General features: G+C 27.0%; 3 protein-coding genes across 7 annotated transcripts; 2 read left to right on the top strand and 1 right to left on the bottom strand.

The window, feature by feature from the left end:
- Positions 1-506: 506 nt before the first annotated feature.
- LOC107166280 (alanine aminotransferase 2-like) lies at positions 507-12,458 on the top strand. Of its 4 annotated transcripts, none has more exons than XM_015514874.2 (13): positions 507-669; positions 5,926-6,088; positions 6,147-6,236; positions 6,894-7,002; positions 7,702-7,832; positions 8,137-8,250; positions 9,164-9,293; positions 9,739-9,818; positions 9,908-10,028; positions 10,101-10,222; positions 10,292-10,477; positions 10,539-10,687; positions 11,221-12,458. In XM_015514874.2, exons 2-13 carry the CDS (start codon positions 5,966-5,968, stop codon positions 11,309-11,311), a joined length of 1,446 nt encoding a protein of 481 aa, XP_015370360.2. In that variant the 5' UTR covers positions 507-669; positions 5,926-5,965; the 3' UTR covers positions 11,312-12,458. The 4 variants fall into 4 exon arrangements, with proteins under 4 accessions (XP_015370360.2, XP_015370362.2, XP_015370361.2 ...); XM_015514876.2 differs by lacking the exon at positions 507-669 and adding an exon at positions 4,870-5,132; XM_015514875.2 differs by lacking the exon at positions 507-669 and adding an exon at positions 5,151-5,425.
- An 848-nt stretch (positions 12,459-13,306) lies between these two features.
- On the bottom strand, positions 13,307-16,340 carry Arpc1 (Actin-related protein 2/3 complex, subunit 1A). The gene is made up of 8 exons (XM_015514867.2): positions 15,993-16,340; positions 15,736-15,893; positions 15,559-15,667; positions 14,962-15,258; positions 14,272-14,453; positions 13,984-14,087; positions 13,718-13,895; positions 13,307-13,601 (listed from the first exon to the last, which is right to left on the bottom strand). Exons 1-8 carry the CDS (start codon positions 16,051-16,053, stop codon positions 13,566-13,568), a joined length of 1,125 nt encoding a protein of 374 aa, XP_015370353.1. The 5' UTR covers positions 16,054-16,340; the 3' UTR covers positions 13,307-13,565.
- A 4,436-nt stretch (positions 16,341-20,776) lies between these two features.
- Ubc4 (ubiquitin conjugating enzyme 4) lies at positions 20,777-23,428 on the top strand. Of its 2 annotated transcripts, XM_089221639.1 has the most exons (6): positions 20,777-21,151; positions 21,492-21,644; positions 21,707-21,789; positions 22,038-22,201; positions 22,378-22,514; positions 22,700-23,428. In XM_089221639.1, the coding sequence occupies exons 1-5, from the start codon at positions 21,089-21,091 to the stop codon at positions 22,512-22,514; spliced, it is 600 nt and encodes a 199-aa protein (XP_089077765.1). In that variant the 5' UTR covers positions 20,777-21,088; the 3' UTR covers positions 22,700-23,428. The 2 variants fall into 2 exon arrangements, with proteins under 2 accessions (XP_089077765.1, XP_015378158.1); XM_015522672.2 differs by having other exon boundaries at positions 20,778-21,151; positions 22,378-22,874.
- Positions 23,429-25,654: the final 2,226 nt, after the last annotated feature.

Genomic DNA, 25,654 nt, shown 5'->3' with positions numbered 1-25,654 from the left:
ATATCTCCATTATTTCGTGAGATATCGCATTTATACTATATATCTATAAGTACCTTACAAAAGTTATTATTACGAATATATTAAACAAATAATAAAAACTAATTATTTAATACTTTACATGTTAATAACTAATAAGTAAATACTTCACCGTTCACCAGCATAGGTAGATTGCTTATAATGTCGTAACTCGTAGTTTAATAGGTATACGATTTACGATTTTTCATTGTGCCTCTTATAAAGGTTAGGTACATGGCTTTACGTATTAAACAAATTCAGCTCAAGGGCAAAAAATAATCCCATTTATCCCCTCATACACATTTGCCTATGTATTTCACCACACCACATATATTTACCTTTTTTCTAATGACAACTACAGTGATAACAATATTATATTACTATAATACATTTCGTAAAAAGTACACAAAATAATTAATTGATGTGGTATTTTAGATTTGGCGATTTTAGTGTGTTCACTTACCGGCACTGTCACTGCGCGTGAGTGCAACACGCCAACACTAGTAATTTCGTTAATATTGGCCAAATCGAATAGTTACGAGTAGGGATTTACACGAACTAGTAACTAGTGACTATATAGTGACTGCTGCAAATACCTAGTGCGATATAATTCTTAAAAGTGTACGCCAAACAGAAGACATCATAAATCCACAAGTATAATATATATAATATGTATTAAATTATTAAAATATATACATCTTAATTTAATTAAAATAATAAATATAATAATATAGTTAGACATTTATAATAATTTTGACAAAATCCTCGATTTTAAAGTTTAAAATAATTATCAATTTCTAATAATATTGGGCTGATCAATAAGGCTCTCAGTCCTCGATTCTCAGATATTTCATGGCCAGGTTAGGTTTTATACCTACCACTAATCAACAACCAATAGTAATTTTCATCACGGTCATTGTCTGTAATGGTATTATTATTATTTTTTTTAACTTTGTTTTGATTTAACTCTTAATCAGACCTACTGAGCTAGCTATTTAAATCGCAGAATATAAGCTAATTATAATTTTATTAAGAATTAATGTATACCTCCCTATGATTTTTTTGTCTATTCGTAAAAGTTAGTTAATATATGACAATATATCATGATATCAAATTAAATAGTTTTTCTGAGGTTATTCGATCGATTAATAGTTATTTTTTTCAGAAGTATTTTGGTTGTAAACCGTGTTGTAAATAATCAACTATATTATTTTAACAATGTAAGCATAACAATTAATTAGAAGTTGAAAACAATAAATGGGGCGCAATAATGGTTTTACTAATCAATAAATCATAAAATCTATTAAATATTGTGTAGTATAATATAAGAAAGCTAATTTTGAATTACTTATTATTATAACAATTAATTATCATCCATAAACAACTTATATTATATAATATATAACATTAATAATTGAATCTTTTTAGCATTTAATTAAAAACAGGCATATATATCTATATAGGTACATACTAATTGTATTAATGTAAATCGTTCAATAAACAGTTATTAGTTACCTATATAGGTAGGTATATATTTTTATGGGTGAGTGAGGATCGTGATGGCGTGAATGTCTGACGGCTGACATTGACGATTGTCGATATTTGATTAGACTATACTATATATAATATAGAGCATAGGCTATATATTATACGTAGTATAACTACTATATACGCGTATAAAAAATATAGGTTATTACCATAGTACCATCACTATAATTTTAATATATCTTATATCTATACTACATATACCTAGGTACTTAATATACAATATTAATAATTAATGTATTAATTATTAGGTAGGCACCATCATAATTCCGTTTTAGTTCCACGATTTTGTGATTGGATGAGGTGCATTGAAAATAATTTCAAAAAATACCGCAGAATAGTTGTTCAATTGGGACCCGAAGGTAGTTGTGGAGTCATTGCTATACCATTGCGCTCAATGCTTGATCGTAATTTAGATATACCTGTGCATAAATATTATTATGGTATAGTTTTTACATTTACGTGACAAGATATAATATGTAATAATTAATAAACGTAAACTTTAAACTTTTTACTATAAAGCGGGGGTCTCCAAATGTTTTTATGGTGGACAAATCTTTGATACACTTCACCAAACATTTTTGGATAGGGATAGGGAGAAAATTAAATAAAAGATTTATAAGAATTAGTTTTAGTAATTTTTATATTAGACATATTTAAAAAAAAAACTATATCATCTTGGTGGACACTGAACCGGTTCGAAAAGCTGGGAATGCCAAAACAGGCACACAAGATAAGTTAAACACAAAAAATAATATAGGACATTTATAACCTTAAAATGTGTATCTGTATGAACCATAGATAATATATATTATCTATGGTATGAACCTTATTAAATTTAAAAATAAAAACCTAACCTAACCTAACGAATAAACAACGCTAATATTAGACAAAGGTGCATTGTAAACTTTCGTTGATATAAGAGTTAATTTACAGTTATAACAAATCAATATTATACACTCATTAAATAATATATAGGTTGAAATAATAAAAATGTTTATTTACGTAACTACAATAAAATTATATTACACTTAATTTATTTTTAAAATAAATTATAAATAAATTTATTTATTTTTAAAATAAATTTATTTATTTTTAAAATAAATTATAAATAAATTTATTTATTTTTAAAATAAATTATAAATGAAAAAATAAAACAACTAATATACACAGGGCGATGCATGCATTCGTAAGCATGCTCATCACCCATACTTTCCATTATTATAGGAATATCGTCTGACAAACTATTCTTTTTTCAAATTATTATCAAATACCAGCCTTTTTAGTTTTTACTGTAAAGGTTAACAAAAGCTGATGACTTTTATGAAAATATTGATATACCTAAATCAAAATTATTGAATGATTAGTTTCTGATTTATTAAAATGTATGTTCTTAATATATATCTAATCGATGGTGTACCAAGTGGCTAGGGGGTCTCAGCCCCCCCTCTATTGACTGTTTGGTCGTGTTATAGTATGAATATGATTTTTAATCAAATTTCATAGAAATATACAGTGGCGAGGCGAGCTAACACAAGGAGCAAAGATTTTAGTCTAGTTACCCACCCACCCAATATTTTATCAAACACACAAAAAATCAGATTATCTTGTTGCTTATTTATATTATAGTAGGACGTAGGAACATCATTACTTCTAGTATATGCGTATATGATCAATTGTAATACCCACCCGCCTAAAATTTGGAGGAGCAGCCGCTCCTCTAGACCCCCTTCACCACGCCACTGGAAATATACATATTAACAACACTTAAATTACTGATCATTTATTTATTAAAACTCATGATTAGGAACAACGTGACTCGCACAACAGGCAACGTACGGCTGTTGAGACTAGACTAAACTTAATAATAAGAATCATAATAACATCAATTACATAATCACCTAATCACATAATCAGTTCCCCTTTCTTATCAACTAATACTAATATAATATAATATAGGACATTTATCAATGTTAACATACATGATTATATTATAATAAATTACACATTTACATATAGCTAAATATCAACTAAATTGTCTACCAAGTATCCTTACCATTCATATTTAATATAATAAAATTGTATAATATGCATATTATATACAGGTACCCACCATTGGCATCATCTATTAATTAAATGAAACCGATGTACAATAATAATGTATTATTAAATTTACCAATATTTAGATAATACAATTAAATATTAATAGGTATACCACTAGTTTAGGACGTGGGTTATTAATACCAAATATATAGTAAAACCTCGATAGGTAACTCAAATCGGTCGGGGGCAACAAAAAAAAATCAAAATCAAAAAAATTCGTTAAATCGAGTTATAGAAAAATGTATATAGAATAAATTTAAACATAGGAGCTCAGGATATTCCTTAGAATTGTCGAAAATTCGGCTTATTGATGTTCGAGTTATCGAAGCTCATATTATATACTATTATAGGTGTCTAGGTATATTAACAAGGTAATACAACTTATAATTATTTATTGCGCTGTTATACTAAGTACCTACCAATTATGTAAATAAGCAGTTCATAATTTAATTAATAAGTAACAATGAGTTATAATAATACACATTGTTATATTGTTATTATATACATCGATTAAACAAAATATTATAAATATAATGTCTTAATTAAATAGGTACTAGGGTATATAAGCCATGTATTATTTATTGATTATTTCACAGACTTTTCAAAGTTTGTAATTAGGTATTAATAATAATAATTATAGTTTATTATTCAGAAGAATGTATAACAATAACGGGATGGAATGAAAAACATGAATGTTTAATTTATTATGTCATATGTGTGGGCGTCGGTCAAGTACAAAGCTTCAATTGAGCGGTGGCCACCAAACAGATGAAACAACCCTTTATAAATATTATACACTTTGTTGCAGACTACACCACGATTTTATAAAATACCTATATTGACTGTATTATTATTTATTTGATTTTTAATCGTTTTGATAGACTCGCCACCAATGACCAATATAATATTGTTATTACTCTATTAGGTATTTAGGTACTATAATTATTAATTACTATTAACTCGTGTTCGGGTGTACCATATTAATTGTTAGTCATTAGTCATTACCTACTGCACGTATAATTGTTGCGATTTACAATGTAATCGAATGACGCGGCCATCCGGGCCAACTCGGAAGGCTAAAACTATGTTTATAGAAAAAAAAACTGAATCTACAACGCAAAGAGATGTGTCGTTCGGGGGAGTCGTATGTATTTCTGCACTTATCTGCGCGACTTTAATACACAACTGTGCGCAATATCTTAGTATGACATAATATATAGGTCAACGGGCATAAAATATATGGAACGACATGCGAGTCTTTAATGATTTCTCCGACAACCGCGCAATCCCCACTGCCACACATAGTGTATAATATGGTTCCTGACAAATTAAAATATCACAAAAATCTCAATTGACTAGAACGATATATATCTTATCAGACAGTCACTCCTCAGTCAATTGGTCAAGACGTCAAGTGTCAATTGTGTCATAACGATCAAAAATCTCTCGAAAAAAGTGCACGCCCCGTAGTGAGTGTTCGGTCGTGTTTGTTTTTAACTATTATTTAGCAGTATTTTAACAGATAGGTACCGTACTTTAGTGCCACCGTTTAGGCTATACTGGTTTTCGGTAAACTAATGTTTCTTTAAGTTCTAATGAATAGTAACAATAATAATCACAATATTTAAATTTAAAAAGTGAAAGTAACGCGGACGTCTTATCATCTATATACGTTTATGAATTAAGCTGGTTATAAATTAAAAAACTAATACCTACCATTATAATATACCTAATATTGTATCGTATCATTATCATATTATAGGTAAGAAAACAAATAAATAATATCTATAGTTTTTATTTCTCGTTTAAACATAATAATATAATATATTGACATATTTACGGAAAGTTTATGAGCCAATTATAACACAGCGATACTATTGTATTAAGGTCGATCAAAGTTGTACTTTTGTTGTGCTGAGTCCAATTTCTTTTCGATAACACTTGGCCGTTGGTCAATAGATTACGTCCGAACTGTATAATTGTTTTTATCTTAATACAAAATGAGTACCCAATTCTTCTAATCAGTATTTTGCCTTTACTTTACGTTAAATGTTTTGATATTTCATTACATGCACAACGTTAAAAAACAGTGTCGGTGTCGGTATTGTTTTACTAGATTATTTGAAAACTAACTGTGCTCGTATTTTTAAATACAATTTTAAATATGTCACTACAAAGACTAAATAAATTTGTCAGATGTCCGGCAAACTACAATTTATGCCGTTATGTTAAGTCACAATTAGAATTTTCCCCATTTTTGAGGTTGTCTGTGAGATCAAAGAACTTTTCCACCAGCCAAAATATGTCGTCGAATCAGAAAGTATTAAATATTGACAACATGAACCCTAACGTAAGAATAATGGAATATGCTGTTCGGGGACCATTATTGATAAGAGCTACAGAAATTGAAAACGAATTAAAAAAGGTTTGTATATTTTTAATTTTAAATATCTTTTTCGTATTCTTAATATATTAAATTTTAGGGTGTTGAAAAACCTTTTAAAGAAGTGCTTAAAGCGAATATTGGTGATTGCCATGCAATGGGACAAAAGCCAATTACATTCATACGTCAGGTACAGTTATATTCATTCCTTATTCAATGGCAGATTTAACAGTAGTGTGTAGCATATACCAACTGGACTCCTTATTCAGGTTTTGAAGAGAATATAATTAAGTAAGCTAGTGATCCATTTTGCACTTCAAAATAAAATTAACACAAATACTTGTATGATTTATGAGATATTTAACTCTTAATTCCACAAGTGTTACTTCTCCTTGGTAATTTATATAATTTATGTAGGATTATTATGTAAATAGGTAAATATTGTTTGAATATTTAAACTGAGTAAAATCAAGTAATATTTAGAAAATCAAATTCTTCAAATGTATACATTTTAATTTATTATACAAAAGATATTTCTTATTATTCTCCTGCATAGTATGTATTACTATTGATTTTTAATATTTTATTTTTCATTGGAAATTAAATAACTGTCCCAAGTAAATTTGAACCAATTTAAATCTTCATAAATTACAAGTACCATTTTAAAAGTCTTGAAAAATATCTTTAAATAATAAATAAAGATACATTGGAAATCATCAAATATATCCTTATTATTTAAATATCCCTTACACTATGTAGTTCTTATAATCTCTCGCACAAAAATCAAATACTATATTGAACAACTATATATATATTTAATATTCATACATTGTGTAATTTTGTTAAGGTTTTAGCTTCGGTATCTCAACCAGATCTATTGGATGATGATCGATTTCCTGAGGATGTTAAAGAACGTGCAAGAACTATATTAGATGGATGCCGTGGTGGAAGTGTTGGTAATTTAATTCAGAATATTTGAATAATAATTGTTATACTTAGAAATAAACACTATAATTTGTATTATCATCATATTTTATAAATTATTAATAACAACGTTTATTATCTGAGTACCCAAATTATCATATGATTTTATTAAACACATTCTATTATAACCATGTCTTAATGTACTGAGGTTGTACTTCAATTTTTATTTGTACTAATTAAATTATTATATAAGTCCTTGATCTGTCATATTGAATTAGTACACCATCTTAGATTATTTTATATTATTACTATTGAGTAATAAAACATTTATTCATAACATTGTTATAAATTGCTATACAAAGACATTGTACAGCTATAATACTCTATAATTCCAAGGTTATATAACAGTAATTGAACGCTATTATTTTTATTTTTTTTTTTATTGAAGATTTAAAAAAAGTTAAATTCATATTTTCAGTTTAATATTCTGAAAAGAAATTATGTATGAATATTGAATTAATAGATTCTTAAATACATTATATATTGAGAATGCTTTAAAAAATGTAAATTTTTTGTTTAAGTTGTTAGAGATCATTAATATGTTAAAATATATACCTACTTTTAAATTAGAGTGGATTTTTTTGTTAATTTGATTATATGCTATCAAAAAGCTATTTATATTTTTATAATAATCTAATTTATACTTAATTATTATGTTGTTTTTGGTATAGGGTCTTATACTGATTCTCCAGGAATAGAAATAATAAGGAAACATGTTGCTCAATATATTGAACGTAGAGATGGTATTCCCTGTGATTATTTAAATGTCCTCTTGTGTGCTGGTGCATCTGATGGAATAAAAGTTTGTTTTTACATTTAAATATTTAGCATGTATACAAAGTTTATCTAAAATGGCAATTTGGTTCATATTAGTTTAAATATTAAATTAAATTATAATTTTGATTAATATTTATTTATTTCATAAAATTATACATATACATTTATATTTAAAACATAAAATAATTAATTTTTCTATCTTTCTACTGTAATAAATTATTTGATGTTGTTCTTATATTTATTTGAGTACATTATTAGTGATGAATATAACATACATGCAATACTTAGTAAAAAATTATAAATTATAAATAAATCATTGACTGTTTTAGGCTATTCTACGATTATTGGTTGCTGATGTTGATGGAAAAAAACCAGGTGTTTTAATTCCTATTCCACAATACCCATTATATTCTGCTACATTAGCAGAGTTCAATGTAAAACAGGTAAATGATAACTTAATTATTATGATATTTACTTTAAGGTGTCTTCAACAGTCAATATTTAATTTAATAAAGGTAAAATAGTCAGTAGCTATAAATTGTTAACATTTAATTATTGTAACTTTCATAATATATAAAATATAAACAGCTGGAAATAGGTGAACTGTATATCAGTGCTACAGTAATATTTTTCATAATTTTTATGCACATAATTTTACAAGAACAAATTTGAAATAAAATATTAAAAATAAAATATACGAGTTGATCAATAGAAACTTTAAATTTTAAGTGTAGCTCACCATTTTAAAAATTCCAAGGATCTTTGATTTACTGGCTACAAAGTTGTATTTCATAATACACATTATAATTTATTACATTATATAACTAGCACCAATATTTTATTTCTTAATTAATAGTATTCATAACGATACTATTCTTAATTAAATAACAGTATAATATTCTTAAAATGACATCTTTTAGCTTTAGTGGATTAACATTCAATATCATAATGTTTATTGGTGTAAATATCTATTGTTATCCCTGTGAACGAACAAAAATCTTAATTGTTAGTTTATGTGCATGTTTTAACTAAGATTATTTTCATTTGAACATGAACTGAACTGCTTAAATAAAATAATGTTGAATAAATATTTAAAAAATTCATTTCTAATTAATTTTTAATAATTTTTGTTACTTAAAAATTCATATCTTTTACTCTTATATTCAAAGAAAGTATTGTAAATTATTACATATAATCAGTATATGATTTATCTTATATTATGCTTGTTAGTATTATAAATTATAATTTATTAAAATCAATGTAGTTAAGTATTAAGTAATTAGTAAACTTATACTTAAATACTTTATACTTTTTAATCATAATCATAATCAAGTTTATTTGGGTTGTTTTTATTAGGTTGGATACTTTTTAGATGAAAATAAAAATTGGGGTTTGGATGTGAATGAATTAGAAAGATCAATAACTGAAGCACGCAAACATTGTAACCCTAGAGCTATTGTGGTTATTAATCCCGGCAATCCAACTGGTATGTTATTACTCATTACTTATTATTTAATAATTATTTTCAGTTGTGGTATTAAACTTCAAGCTTATTTTTAATAAATGATGATATTTAATTTCAAATAATTTTGCAAATCAATCAGGTGGGTACCTTTATGTTAAATTACCATCATCAATTTTAAACCCATTTGATGGCACAACTGTAGTTTAGAGAGTTTTTGTCTCTTAGAATATTTAGATAGATAATAGCACTTATGGGAAATGTGGAATGTTACTGATCAAAAGTGATACTGCACTAAAATTTGTACATAGTGTCGTGGAGTGTGATCAAGTTAACAAAATAACTTTTATATGTTTTACTTATTATAAATCCAATTTTATATTGTCATCGTCTAAATTGTGTAGTTTTATTTTATACTTAAAAATATTGTAATTGTCTATTTTATAGTTGGCATATTTAAATTGTTTAGGCCAAGTATTAACCAAAGAAAATGTGGTGGATGTTATTAAATTTGCATATAAAGAAAAATTGTTCTTACTTGCTGATGAGGTAATATTTATATTTCTGTGTATAAAATATGTTCATTTTTTTACTACTGTTATTTCTATTTTATTTACAAATTTATTATTAATACCTAGGTATATCAAGACAATGTATACGCTGAAGGCAGTAAATTTTATTCATTCAAAAAAGTATTAACAGAATTAGGATCTCCTTACAGTGAAATGGAATTGGCATCATTTATGTCTTGTTCTAAAGGTAATTGAATACTACACTAATGAAAACTTATATAGCAATATTATTTAAAAACTAACATATTGTGTGTGTTAGGATATATGGGAGAATGTGGTTTAAGAGGTGGTTACACAGAAGTGATTAATTTGGATCCGGAAGTTAAAGCAATGTTACTCAAATCTGTATCAGCTATGTTATGCCCCACAGTTCTTGGCCAAGTATAGATAAGATTTTTAAAATTTGTTTATAGTAACTATTATTTATTTTGTTTTTTTTTGTTCAAATAGACTGTGATGGACTGTGTTGTAAATCCTCCACGTCCAGGTGAACCATCATATGAGAGTTTTCAAGAAGAAAAAAATGGTATACTTAAATCGTTGGCAGAAAGAGCCAAATTGGTAGCCGATACATTTAACAGTATACCTGGGATGTCTTGCAATCCAGTGCAAGGTGCTATGTATGCTTTTCCACAAGTATGTTAACTTAATTTTTTAATACTTACTTAATAAGCATAAATATTATTTCCATTTATAGATAAAGTTACCTGAAAAAGCAATTAAAGAAGCAAAAAATCAAGGAATTGAACCTAATGCATTCTATGCATTTCAACTTTTGGAAAATACTGGTATTTGTATTGTACCTGGATCTGGGTTTGGTCAAGTTGAAGGGACTTATCATTTTAGGTATATATAAAAATTATATATTATAAAAGATCTCAGTTAAAATGTGATGTGTTAAAAGCCTATACAGGGTATAACAGTAAAATATTGTATGTAACAAAAGTTATTGCATTAGTCAGTGTTTCTGTTAAATCCTGTATATCATTTAAAAATTAAATACAACATAAAAAATAGTTAGGCATTTTATTTCGACAAACAAGTATTAATTGAAAATAAATCCAATATTGTTTATAAATTAATTTAATATATTTTTATGAGCTTAAATAATATTACTGTCTGTTCATTAGTTTTCTAAATATAAAACAAGAAATTTGTCCTCAAAAAAATGTTTGATTGATTGACGATACCTTTTTATTACAAAGAAAAAACTATTCAATGGAACATGGATAAAGCTTAGAAAAACAGCTATCACTACTTAAAACTTTGTTTAAATACATATTTTAACAATAATGATTAGTTTAAGATTTTTAAAATCCAATTTAAATTTCCTAGCATCCCTTAAACATAATATATTAATTTTGAAATTTTATTTTCAGAACTACAATCCTTCCTCAACCAGATAAATTGAAATCTATGTTGGACAATTTCAAAGATTTTCATTTAAAATTTTTAGAACAATGGAAATAATATTTGAAAAAAGAGAATGGCAATTAATATATTATTGAAGTAGAGATAAAATACCAATTGCATATAAATTTTACTATTGATACAACATTTAGCTGGTCTACCTAAAATTGATGTTAAATTTACAGTATTTTCACAATTTAGCTTAATTTTTTTAGCCAGAGATCATTATATATTGCACTCATTAGGTATATAATACTGTTTCATTTACCAGATAGAATCGTTCCTACATATCTTAAACAAAACTATTACTTAACTAAACTAAACTATATAAACTTTATAAACTATTCATTTATTTTGTTGCCATTAATGTTAAAGAAATGGATATTGTATTTTAAATTTTAAATTTTTTATGTTTATCCTAACATAATTACCATTAATCAAGACTGTTCAAGATTAAATAACGTTCCCGATTCTTTAAATATTTATTTTTATTTTTAAAAATCACTACTAACTTATTATTTTGATGTGAAAAGTTTTACCCTAGTACTTATTTATGTTTTTATATAAGATTTAATTTTACATAAAACTAATAACAACATACCTAACAACCTTCAAAAGCTATTATTTAGTCATACTAGTCTAAATTTGAATAAAATTATATCTGTTTATAATTCACTATTCAAAACTTGATAAATTAATATTAGTTTATATAAATCTTATCTGATTTTGTCAGAAATTGTAATGAATGTAATAAATTAAATCAATTTTCCTCGTTAAAAAATATCATACCAAAATTTTTTTATTAAATCCATCCTTGCGTTACTTAATTATTTTTTTCTTAATTTGTACAATTTTTATTTTTAAATCTGAGTTATTTCCAAAACAATTGTACTAATTGTAATCAAATAAAACATTTTAATGCATGTAATATATTCTTTAATTATAATTGATTAATTATTATTATTGTATTTAATTATATATATTAATATTATATAATTTCATTCATAAACAAATTAGATGTTTTATATTCAATTGAATTTGGTTAAACGTTTTAAATTTAGTATAGCAATTTAAACTATCAGTATAAATATTTATATAAGATATTATATTGTTCTATAATTACTACCATTGAGTTGATTATGTCTTCTATCTAAACTCAATGCTACTATTTATTTATGTTTAAATAAAGTTGTTGATGTAAAACTAATATTTTACTAGTGCTCTTTTATTTTCATTTATGCTATGGTTAGAGTTGGGCAAATTTTTAATTAAATAAATATTAATTCGAATTATTTTCAAGCCGGTGAATCAAATAAAAACTAATTGAATACAATTTTTTTCTTTTTAATTATTTAAATCTGTAAATAATATATTTGAACAATACCCTACTCTTACCATTATATAAATCACTCTGTATTTATAAACACTATATATTTTACAAAATAATGCTTGTAACATTAGTCAGTTTACTGCATAGGCAACTAGGGGGATATTTGATCACATATTTGGGTAACAGAGATCCTAAAATTTTAGCCTACAGGCCTCTCCTCGAGGGCTTACATTTTAATTATTGTTAATACATAAAATCCATATTGAAGTTTCCTTGATTCACGGAGGAAATGTATTAGATCAGTCTTTCATTAGCAAATAGTCCCAATATTTAATATTGTTGTGTTTTATAAGATATGTGTACACTGTACAAACATTTTGAAAATTTACAACTGCTATTGCTAAGATTTTATAACTATACAAATTAATTACCTTTTAACTACTCATAATTATTTAGTATGTAATAGTTTTATGGTTTATAATTTAAAACTAAACAATATTTTAATCTTTTACAGAAATAATTAGTATACCAATATCATTGGCTTATATATGTTGAGTTATCCGTTTTTAACTCCTAGTAGTACCTACAACAATTTGACAAACATAATAAAATATCTTGTTGAAAATATTCATATAACTCATTTGACATGAAATATAAAATTTTTAATTTGATGAATTTTCAATATTTAAAAACACCAGTAGGACAGACAAATAAAATAAGCGCAATAAATTCTTTTGTTATGTTTATTTCATTTGTTCTTATTTATATTAGCCACATATAAATAAACATACATAGACAAAATAAATTAAATAAATATTTTGAAAAATATTGATGAGTTACTAAATATTTATCAAAATATTTTTAATAATAAAATTATAATAAATAATGTAAAAAAGTATAATTTAATAAAATAACAATTAGTAACAGTATAAGTAATTATTGATATCAAATATAATTATGTACATAACTGTAGATCCATTGCAGTTAGATTTTTAGACCTTGAAGTAATTTATCTAAACTCTAAAATAAAAAAAATAAACACTAGTCATTATATTCAAATTTATAGCAATAATATATAAATAGTAGTACAAATAATATTGTTTATATTTCTTTGACAAAAACAATGTGTTACTTACATTGAGTTCCCATAATATTATTTTTCCATCTAATCCACTACTAGTGAATTTCAAAACGGTATTGTTTGACTCAGTATGAACACGCAAACATGTTAATGTATTTTGATGTTTAGTATCAAGCTCATAGTCACTATTGATTCGTGCTTGTCTATCTAAGCTTTGAAATTTTTTCATTGCACTAAAAAACATATTTAATGAATTATAACACAAAATAATATATATTATAAATTTAATACATATTCTTTAGATTTCTGTTTTATAATTACCTTAGACCAGCAGCTTCTTTTTTCTGAGAACTGTCAATCTTAGAAACAAATTGCACTTTGTTATTGGAGTCAATGCAGTACAACATAGGACAACATCCATGGCCCTATTTACAAAAAAAGTATTTATTTTACATACTATAGGTTTTAAGTTATAGGCATAAGAATCTAACATCCATAATTTAGAACACTGATAATAATGACCTGCATTGAATAGATTTGATTATTACCACCTTAAGTTTTTAATTTTATATAAAAGTCTATTTGAATTTAAAATAGTTTTGAACTCACTGCAGCAACTAATGCACGATCAGAAACCCAAATACAGCTTATGAAAGGTAACTCATTTGTTTTTAATTTATTTACAACAATGCTTCCTTTAGATACATCAGCAACAGTAATAGATGAATCATGAGCAACCCAACATAATCGGTTACCAGTTTTATTAAATGCTAATCCATGAATCCATCCACCTAAAGATATAATCAATTCAGTAAAAATAAAAATAATATTAATTAGTAGATTATGTTTATATTTCTCCACACCATTTTGTATGTATAAAATATACCTATAGCTTGTTAGAAATAATATTAAGTACATAGGTTTACAGCAATATTTAGTACTATGATAATTTTTCAATACAACTATGTTATATAAACTACCAGTGGCGTGCAGATCCCTTTTTCCACGTGGGGCAATGCTAATTTTTTTACACCCACCGCCCACCTAAAACTAAAAGTTACAAATAATATATGTTTTATTAAGGGCCTCTATACAGTAATATGAAAACACAATATTTATCAAATAAAAAAAAATTTAAAAATCCCACACCCACCCCGCTTTCAAGTGAGGCCTAGGCCCCATTTGTGTCTTATCTGCACGCCACTGTAGACTACATTAAAATATCTTAACAATTAAGTAATATTATTAATAAATATATTTGTAAAACAAATTACATTTGAATAAAATATATAAATTTACCTCCTCTAGAAGAATTTGTAAATTCAGCAACTAAATTTGGCACAGAAGTATCATCAGTGTCCCATTCGGTTTTTATTTTTTGACACTGGTCAACTTCTTTCATATGTACATTAAACAGTCTTACTCGAAAATCGGCAGTACCAGTAGCTAATACCATGTTGTTTGGATGCCAATCTAATGCAGTTACTGTAGATCGGATTGGTTTTTTTATATGTTTTGACACCCACCAATCGTTTTCTACTTCAAAATAGCACACAGATATCAATTGAGCTCCTGAACCAACTGCAAATTTTTTCTCTAGAAATAATTTAAAAATCATGGGTTAATTAATATTAACAATAAATAAGAATAATGAGTATTTATAATACTGGTAGCAAAGTAGAAAAGCATAAGTTTTACATTTTTGTGTTTGATTATTTTATAACAATTTTCTCATAAGTTACATTAAACTAAGATAAATATTTAAAAACCCGCTGTTGAAAAATTTAAGTACTTTATTGTAAGTAACAAATTTGGATAAGAATTAAGATTAAATAATAAATATACTATTGAATGTCGATAAACCACATACAATTTTAATATGAATTACAAAATTACCATTGGGTGACCATTTAACACACGTTGCAGCTCTACTAATTCTTAATAATACAAGAGTTGGTTTCCACTTTCCTTTGTCATCAATTGTCCATACATATGCATTACGGTCCTATTAAGTGATAAAAGTAATATAATTGTAAATAACTAAAGTATAGATGCATTTAATAGAAAACTTACAGCTGAGCAAGTTACAATTCGATTAGTGTTAGGTGCCCAATCAATTCCAGTTACTAGAAGTCCATGTTGATCTAGATTGTCCAACAATGTCCAGTCACTCAAATTTGGTTCATATTTGTATATTTGTACTTCATTACTATTTGGAATTACTGCTATCTCTGTATTGTATTATTCAATCAAAGAATTAATAAGATTTTTAGATATTATACCTGACTTGATACTTGATACTAAAATTTGGATGATTAAATGAAACTTACGAGTTCTATTTGCATTCCATGAATGTGCAGTAACTGGATTGTCTCCTAAGTTGTATTCCATTATACAAAATTGAATAAATTAAAACTAAAGGTTTAGATTTTGATTAAAAAATTGTTTAAAAAAATATTAGATGGCAACTCGGATATGATACTAAAATACTAAATAGTAAATACGATGACGGTTCTTATCCGACTTAGCAACTTCCAAGTCGCAAACTTCTAACTTCAACCGAGTACCCAGCCACCTAGGGTCTAAGTAAGTAAATATTGCAGAATACGACGTGAATGATGAGAAATTTAGAAACTGAATCCCAAACTTCCAAAAAGGGCTGGCGGGTGGCGGCTCATAAGTCATAGACAGCTCAGCAGTGTAGCACTCCGTAATAAGTGATAAACAGTATGACACTATGTGCAATATTAATTGTACAATAATATTCAGTTATTCGGACAAATTTACTATTTGGGGTTTGCTGCTTTGAGTCTTGAGATTATTTCAGAAAATTTATAGACGAATTTTAAGACGAAGATGAACCATGAACTACACAAACTAATCATTTATTATTCAAATGTTTGCATAGTATATAATATTTTCGAAGGAAAATAAAGCCCCTTATCCTCCTTCCGGTTGGTAGTTATTCCCAATTCCACAATTATTAAGAGAATATTCTTCCTAACCTATTTGCTATTGCCCGTGTGTTATATACTTTGTCAAGGAATTTTCAATGGAGAAATGTGAAAAGTAATAAACTAATAATACATTTAAATGAATTGTGGTGGTATGGTGGTTATACCAACGACACTTATAACTTTATAAGGGTATTAAGGAACAATGGTGGGAGTGATATGACCAATAACCATTCCCCTTGACAAATGACAAGCCCACGGACTTTATTTTTAGTTCATAATATCTTGCTATAAAAAAAATAGTTGGTAGGTTCTTAGTTGTTTTATTGTTTAGTAACTATGACACTATGTGACACCATATAAGGGGTAGTATAGAGTGGTACTTTTATTATATTGACGTCTTATTATCCTGACATAAAATTTACAAACGCCAATGACTTACAATGTTATGACAATGGCATATACACATACGTATTAATATATTATAATTATCAAAATAGTTATTGCCTCTGCATTAGTTATTTAAAAACATTTGAAATTTTTTTCTTTTTTATGTTTTCTAAGTTGAAACTTTTTTCAAATTTTGTAAATATTTTTCATTTAGAAATTCATAAAAGTATAAGTTGTTCAGCTCACCTAACTAGGATTAGAAATGTTAATATAATAGATTCCCCACAAATTTGAAATTGTTGTACCTTATAAAAAAATTTCCGGAAAGTTACTCTATTTTTAGGTATGGGATATTCATTTTTCTATTTCTATTATTTTTCTATTTTTAAATTGAATTATTTATGCAAGTATTGCTAGGATGAGAAAATGTCCCGCTTAGAATAGTTTTTCATGTGTAATTGTTGACTATCACTATTGAATTCAAATATAAGTAGGTATATAACATATCCATTACAACAACATGTTTCAATACTTGACAACTTACAATGTTGTATAGCAAAGCGGTGCCCACTTCAACATATTTTTATATTTGTTTTTCTCAATGTTTTTAAAAACTTCTTGGAATTTGCAATTTTGACATTTTGAAGGTAGTTCACTAACTTGTAACTAGATTTATTTTTCTATCAAAAAAGTTGCTAAAATAGAAAATTGGAGCATTTTTAATGCCCCGAAATGTAGACATTTCAAGGAGGCTTTACCCTCCTCCCTAACTACGGCACTACAGTAAATAATATTGCAAGTCACAATCACAAAAATAAGTGACAGCAATAAAATGACGATCTATTATAAACTACAATTCCATTTTTTAAGTTAATTTATATTTTATTGTTAACCCTGCATGGGATGAAATATGTCCAACAATTTAATTCTTTAATTTAATAACCAGTGCCTTCTCCTGCCATACTGTACAGTTCACTAGGTATCCTATTATAGATCGCCCACTCACTTGGCAATCACATATTACATAAGTAGTAAATTTTGGTATCTTCTGAAACCTCATCCCCTGAGCCACTGGTCCATAGTTCTTGAGTCCTAACCTGAGCCCTCAAAGCAGTCAAAGCCTCAACCTGTCGCCCAACTCGGCATGTGTCATGTACTCACTACTCATGTGTGGCACTGTGGCGTACTGGCGTAGTGGCGTGTGTGTGTGCGACACATTTTTAGTATTTACCCCTTTCCTCATCCACAAACAAAACCAGCTGACTCGTCACGTGATGAACACTTATATTTACCCCGCCCGCCACCGCCACCAACTTCTCATGAGTTATGATTCATAACGTAACACATATTTTTCGCGCCTGCGCATGGGAAAACGAATACGAATTACGAATGCGACTATTGCGACTGTGACAACTTACTTTACTTATTTACACTCATATCATTAACGTTATCAACATACTTTATCAACGACCAACGTATGGGAAATTGGGAACAACAACCGTCAAATTATCATGTACAACCACTTATCATGTTTTTATATTATTGTACCACGAATACCATGGCACTATGCTACTATGCAGTTTACAATTAAATGATATTGTGCATTTGTGTGGTTCTTTTATATTATTGAATATTGGAATGTTAGACCATGTTAGCACGTAGCCACGTAGGTGCCAGGAGGTGATATCATAATTAAAAAAAATTGATATTTACTATAATTTTTAATAACCGTATATTGTAAGTATAACTTACTTATCTAATTATATAGTATTTTGTTACTGACATAACATCACGAAAATAAGACATACCTATTATATAGGCCGGATTTATAAAATAACTCGCACACGCGGGATGTTGTTAATATATCCTTACCATATTTTACTTCAGATAGAATGTTGACCTAGGGTTGCCTTACGTCCCGGAAAACCGGGACTGTCACCGGTTTTCGACTTTGTGTCCCGGTGTCCCGAAAAATGTTTTCGGGACGCCTATATGTCCCGGTTTTAGGAAAAAATGTTTAGTGTTTAATTTTGACAATTTTTTTTCGTATAGTAATTGAAATCGAGAGTCAAAATGTTATTGTTAGAGACAACAAATAATTGATAAATCCATAAGCTAAATATAAAATAATATCGGGAATATTCAAGGACAACAAACGAGTCGTGTGCACTGTGCAGTTTACGTTTTATTTTAATATTCGATCGATCATCAGACATCAATACGTCCATATCCATACGGGTGATACAGAGGCAGACTAATGACTTTTATATCAGTAGAATATACTACATAGGTCGTTTTTATTATTTTATTTGTTATTATGGCACCAAAAAGAAAATGTTATTTTTGTGACGAATTTAATATTGTTAAATATTATTAAACAATAAATTTTAAAAAAAAAGTTTACATTGTTAATTTGTTACAGTAAAGTGTATAAGTTATAACACTATAACCTATTGTGTCATTTTTTTAATACATACCCAATGGCTTATATAATTTAATGATATTTATTTCTAAATGTATTTACTATTTTTTTTGTCTGTCCCGGTTTTGTTTGATGAAATTATGGCAACCCTGTGTTGACCCATTGTTTACGAATATTTGGATTTTTTAGTAAATTAAATAATGGATTTTTCATTATGTGAAAAACTATTTATTACATAACACCTCACCATAATTGTTTGTATTTTAAGATAAACATAGATTAAAATTAAAATTATAGTAAATATTCAGCAAAAAGCCAAGAACCTATCTTAAAAACGTTAAACATCAAGTCATCAAAAATCTAACAGACTATATCAGACAATTGTTATGAAAATAGTTATAATATGATAGGACGTTAGTCGTAAGGTATAAATGTATGCAATATGCATAATGAGTAATGACGTATAGCAAAAATACCTAATGTTTAATATTATATTTCATGAAGCATAAAAAAGATGGGAAATTAAGCTCCTTAATTAGCATAGTGATTTATTAATTTCTTGTTTCGGATAACGCTAGTGTTAACAAGAACTCGAAGCTACCGTACCCCGCACATTGTATGCTTTAAGGAGGATTTACCTCTCACACCCTCATAGTTCCTACGGGATCGTTCGCAGACTTGCAGTCCAGATTCCTGAACCCTGAACGGCCTGAAGCCCTGATCGCCTGAACAGTAAATAATATCTTGCCATCTTGTTCCGCGCTTGAAACCGTCGATGTCGAACACCACTACACCAGTATTTTAAAGTACGCCAGTGACACCAACGTGAAGAAATTGCGTAAACAATTTACAGTGATGCCTCTACGTGTCCACTCGCTTGCTGCGCCAGGGCAAAATAACGAAAATATCCCTCGACTTGCAAGTTGCAGCAGCAAGCTATGCAGCACGCCAACACCACCTTAAATTGTTCACAATGTAACCAAAAGTATACCAAATGTTAATCACACTGCCCTGAGAAAATCTGTCCTGAAAAGACGTATGGTCATAGAACAATAATATGGTATGGTTCTTGCCAATATTAATCCCGAAAAATTGTATACCAAATTGATATATTAATTTAAAGGATATTTCTCACGACTCATCATTCATTCATCAAAGTTATTTTTTGATAAATTCTGTGTTGAATAGTACGTGTCCCCGTAATTATTGTCTTGATTTTTACGCGGGCTCGCACCAGCCCGCACTGGGACGATTATCAGTGAACTGTACCAGTGCAACCTTGGTGCAATAGTGCGGACGTGCGGTATACACTATTAGTCCGTGATTATAACCATAGATATTAAAGAATATCAATGATTATAACCATAATATTTTTTCTATTTCTACAGAAGAGTCCGAACACTACGAACCGAACTTTTTCAATCTATAGTATTCTAGTCCAATGTTACTTGTTAGTTGTTAGTAACACATAATACATGGCAACTTATAAACATAAATTTATCACAAAACCTTTAGTCTAATATAGAATTCTTTTGTCTGTAAAACAAACATAATTTAGATTATCGTGACTCCGTAACAATAATTGTGTCGTTGTAATATTTTAGGTTTATCCGTGCTAACATTTTTATTAATCTTTAAATTTCAAAATAATAAAAATATAATGAATAACATTGCAACGCAGAGAATTAAAAGGGAATTTAAAGAAGTTATTAAGAGTGAAGAGGTATCAAATTGGTTTACCGTTATTTTTGACTAAAGTATTTAATTAATTTATTCAAACACTGTTTTATTATTTTGGGAAACAGGTATATTTAAATTTAACATTATAATTCGATTTGTATGTATAAAAATGTTGAGAAATAATTATTTCATAACAATCCACTTATTTCAAATTATAAAGAACTTTATTAATCATCATCAATATATTTAATTAATGTTTTGTTTATCAAACTTATTATTTAATTTCTCCATGATTTCATTTTTAAACTTTTTTTATAATTTATTTGTCTAATTTAATAATTCTTATTAATTAATATTAATAGTTGTATACTATGTGTATTTAGCTAGCTAAATGTTCAATCAAAGTGGACTTAGTTGGTGATAGCTATACTGAATTAAAAGGTGAAATTGCTGGCCCACCTGATACACCATATGAAGGAGGTACATTTTTTTTGGAAATTAAAGTGCCAGAGACATATCCTTTTAATCCACCTAAAGTAAGTAGATCATTGAATTTATTCATTATTTTAAAATTGTTTATATTTAAAAAAATGTATAGGTTCGATTCATGACTAAAATATGGCATCCAAATATTTCTTCCGTTACTGGAGCTATCTGTTTAGACATTTTAAAAGATCAATGGTATGTGTTAAATTGTTTGAACATACTTAAGTAATTAAATGTGTATATACTAACTATAAATATAAAAATGTAAAACAATAAATGGCTACCAATTTGGCCATTCAGCTGGAATGAGGTTTACCTATATTTACAATTTTTTATTTATTAGTAAGTTTTTCTCAGTATTTTTTCATTTGTATCATATACTAATAATGCTTGCTGTAAATAATTTACTTCAATAAGTTGTTAATCTCAGTGAATTTGAATAGGGCTGCAGCTATGACTTTACGCACAGTACTGTTGTCTCTACAAGCACTTATGGCCGCTGCTGAACCAGACGACCCACAAGATGCGGTTGTTGCCAAACAATATAAAGAGTATCCAGAAATATTTGCTAAAACTGCTAGCCACTGGACTAATGTTTATGCAGGAGGTAAAATATGCAGTTTAAGTATTAAATTTGTTAGGAATACTGGTGTCTGGTTTAGATAAAAAAATATAAATCCTATAAAATTATATTTAATTTAAAGTAAAGAATATATGGTATCTATTATGTATTTTTGTTTGTTTTAAATTCTTGTATTATATTAGTTGCAATTTATATTTTAGGTCCAAATAAAAATATAGATTTTGACACAAAAATTCAACGTCTCATAGATATGGGAATAGAACGTGATCAGGCACGTGGAGCATTATCTACTTACAATTGGGATTTGGAGCGAGCTACAGAACAACTGTTTAGTTAGGTTGGACTAATTGTTTTGGGTTATGATTAAAACTATAAATTTATCATTAAATCAATGTGAAAAACCTGAACATTATAATGTTTTTTTCTAAACACTGTTATTTAAAATTTTGTTTTACATAATTCTGATTGCAAAGTTAAATTATTACTATATTTTTCAATTAATTATTTTTATTTATTTTTTAGGTAAGATATTTTCTTCTCAGTCCATTGTTTCACTTTTATTGTATAATTTGTATGTTTATATATTCTATATGATATATTATGTATAGGCATTATCAAGTAATAGGAATAACTAAATTTTTTAAGTCATAAATAATACTAAAAATAAATATCATTAATTATTACTGATCTTTTAAAATGTATGTTTGATATAATTTCTCACATATTCTATTAAATTTAAAATAACTGATTTTGAGCTTCATTGATATATTTTCATTTTGAAAATGTAAAAAAGTTAAGTGTAAAGTGTACAAACAAATTATGATAAAATAGAATTTTTGTTTCATTTAGAAAATTAACCTTAGCTTTAATAATTAATAGGTGTCAGTAATTGTGCAAAAATAGCACTCAATTGAGAAACAATCCTAGCTGATCATCCACTATCACGTGCATTAATGTGTATAGAATGTTTTTAAAATGCCAAGTGTCGACAATGATGTGATTAAAATTATTTACACTCTTAGGTCGTAACTTAAATTGCAGGATTAAAATAAATAATAACCCTAACTCATAAGTATAGGATTCCCTCTCTGTTTTTAGACTATTTTCTTTTGTGTACATTTACCTAATGATAAATTGTTAAAATTAAAAGGTGTTATAAATTGTAAGTAAAGCCTAAAAAGTAAGTGTGATAGCATAATTTGTTTATTTAATATTAAATGAAAAAAATAAACAAACTTGTTAACTAAAAAAGCAGTAAGTATATTTTTTATACTTTTACCTCGAGCACGACAATGAATGTATTGATTTTAGAATGAATAATGATATTTGTTGGGATATTTTAAGTAAACTCCTTGTTGTTTTCAAAAACTTAGGGTGAAACAAAAAAATTAAGGAAAACGTGAATTTTCACTTGAAACAGTTGAAACCAGCTTAAATAATTTTGTTTATTTAGCTGTTACTGAAGAACAAATAATCATATATATCTTTAAATTTTCTAAAAATGTCCATGACATTTTCAAAAACCTAAGAAATATTCAAATATTTCAACTCTTTTTGAGCTACTTATTCGTATGAGAAATCATAGATTCTATAAATTTATTTAAATAATAATAGCAAATATAATTAGTGATTTTGGTCGACAGATCTCTGTTTTTGTTCTGAATTGTTTTTCGTATATAATGATTTATTGATGAAATCAAATTAAGCATATTATTCATTACAGCAACCCATTCATAATCTACTTTGAATTATTTTGTAGAGTGTAGTACACACTTATTCGCTTTTTAGATTCTTCTTAGCAAAGCGATAAAATTATTGGTTTTACAATGATGGATTTTTTTTTTTATTCTTGGTTTTTCGATTTTCATATTCATTTATCTCTTTAACAAAAAAAAAATCAACTGTTATACATTCTGGTAAGAAAGCAAATCAATTACTTTACCCAGTACTCTCTAAGTGGACGTGCCCAGTGACGGTTCTACGCGTTACCACAGATTATATGAAAATCTCAAAATACTCATAATTCGTGTTAAAATTAAAATATAAAAAATAGCTTATGGGAAGCCCTAGATAATGATGTTACCATTAATTTGTATAAGAGGTCAATTAACTCTAAATTTTTAACTTACGAAAAACGGAGCTAAACGAGATCTGCTGAACGTAAAGTTTGCTATGTTACTCACTTGTAAACACAACAGGTGATAACACATGCGGGCATACGGCGGGTCTAGCGTCAAATTAATTTTTTTAAATATTATATTATACATATATATTGAATATTTACTCAGTTTCTCATGGAGAGATTTTCTTATTTTGTAGTAATTCAAAGACGAATAACCAATAATACCTAAAATGTCTATCGTATTTTGTTTTTATCATTTTTTATGATTGATGAAAATTTCCAAAATATTTTATTCTGTTTATGAACTTTTTTTTTCTATATGATAAATGTCAATAAAATGTTATTCGTTTTATTAAAAACTTTAAAAATTTAAAGCACAGCTTCTGATATATTTTTACCATAGTGGTTGAAAAAAAATTAAAAATACATATGATCGATTTTTTTTCATAAGTACCCATTTAAAGTTCAAATGTTAAAATAAATGTATCAAATTGAAAGTTTTAAAATAATTTTTCAGTTAAAAATTTATAAAATGTTTAATTTTTATACCTAAGGATTGAAAATTTAAAAAAAAGTTATACGTAAGTAGTTCATATTGTATACCAAAATCCAAAAAAATATATAATCACAGTTTTTTTAAAAGTTATTTTAAGTTCAAATTTGTCCAAGATTGTATATTATCAACTAATAATAACGATTTTAGTTGTATATTGGTGTGATAACATTTTTGAAAACATTTTTCGTGGTCTCGTGGCCTGTGCCCTGTGGGTAATAGTAATAGAAACTTTTTAATTATTTTATCATAATTTATACTATACAAATATGAAAATATGTAAATAATATTAATTAAACATATCGGATACCGTCTTAATAATAGGTAATACAAATTTAATAAAAAATATCGCAGACTGTAAAACTGGCTCCGCTTAGAATCGTTGTTAGTATACAATGATATTTTATCATTGAATTCAAATTCAACACTATCCATTACAGTGACCCACTTATTGTAACGTACCTACTGTACAGCAAGAGGGTCACCCACTAACCCGTTTTTGGTTTAATATTCTACAAGTGAAGACTATTCACCGGTTCATGCACGTTCAATATTTTATATTGACAATATTGTTGACCGCGTATTATTTTTTTATAGTTAAATTGAAGGTAGGTACCTATTTCATTATTTCAATAACATTGAAAATATCAAAACCATTTTAATTTTAATTTTTGACGGGTTTTTATTGATATCAATAATATTGATCGTGTGACAAGTGTCTGATAAAGAACATTTGAAATTTTTTTTACTGATGAGTACCACGCGCATTTATTTATTAATAACATTAGAAATTTTTGTCTTT

The sequence above is a fragment of the Diuraphis noxia genome, unplaced genomic scaffold (assembly GCF_037042655.1).
Source record: "Diuraphis noxia isolate RWA-SAM2 unplaced genomic scaffold, SU_Dnox_SAM2 contig0002, whole genome shotgun sequence".
Taxonomy (NCBI): domain Eukaryota; kingdom Metazoa; phylum Arthropoda; class Insecta; order Hemiptera; family Aphididae; genus Diuraphis; species Diuraphis noxia.
The sequence above is the reverse complement of the archived record's forward strand: the minus strand, read 5'-3'. Positions and strand labels throughout refer to the sequence as shown.

Bases quoted from the DNA above. Each gene is read 5' to 3' on its own strand.
- LOC107166280 (XM_015514873.2), top strand. From the start codon at position 5,828: ATGTCACTACAAAGACTAAATAAATTTGTCAGATGTCCGGCAAACTAC. The intron at 7,003-7,701 runs GTAATTTAATTC...TTTTTGGTATAG, and splicing joins ATGCCGTGGTGGAAGTGTTG to GGTCTTATACTGATTCTCCA. The intron at 9,819-9,907 runs GTAATATTTATA...ATTAATACCTAG, and splicing joins TGTTCTTACTTGCTGATGAG to GTATATCAAGACAATGTATA.
- Arpc1 (XM_015514867.2), bottom strand. From the start codon at position 16,053: ATGGAATACAACTTAGGAGACAATCCAGTTACTGCACATTCATGGAAT. The intron at 14,088-14,271 runs GTGAGTTCAAAA...TTTTGTAAATAG, and splicing joins ATCGTGCATTAGTTGCTGCA to GGCCATGGATGTTGTCCTAT. The intron at 13,896-13,983 runs GTAATTATAAAA...TATGTTTTTTAG, and splicing joins AAAGAAGCTGCTGGTCTAAG to TGCAATGAAAAAATTTCAAA.
- Ubc4 (XM_089221639.1), top strand. From the start codon at position 21,089: ATGAATAACATTGCAACGCAGAGAATTAAAAGGGAATTTAAAGAAGTT. The intron at 21,645-21,706 runs GTAAGTAGATCA...AAAAATGTATAG, and splicing joins ATCCTTTTAATCCACCTAAA to GTTCGATTCATGACTAAAAT. The intron at 21,790-22,037 runs GTATGTGTTAAA...GAATTTGAATAG, and splicing joins GACATTTTAAAAGATCAATG to GGCTGCAGCTATGACTTTAC.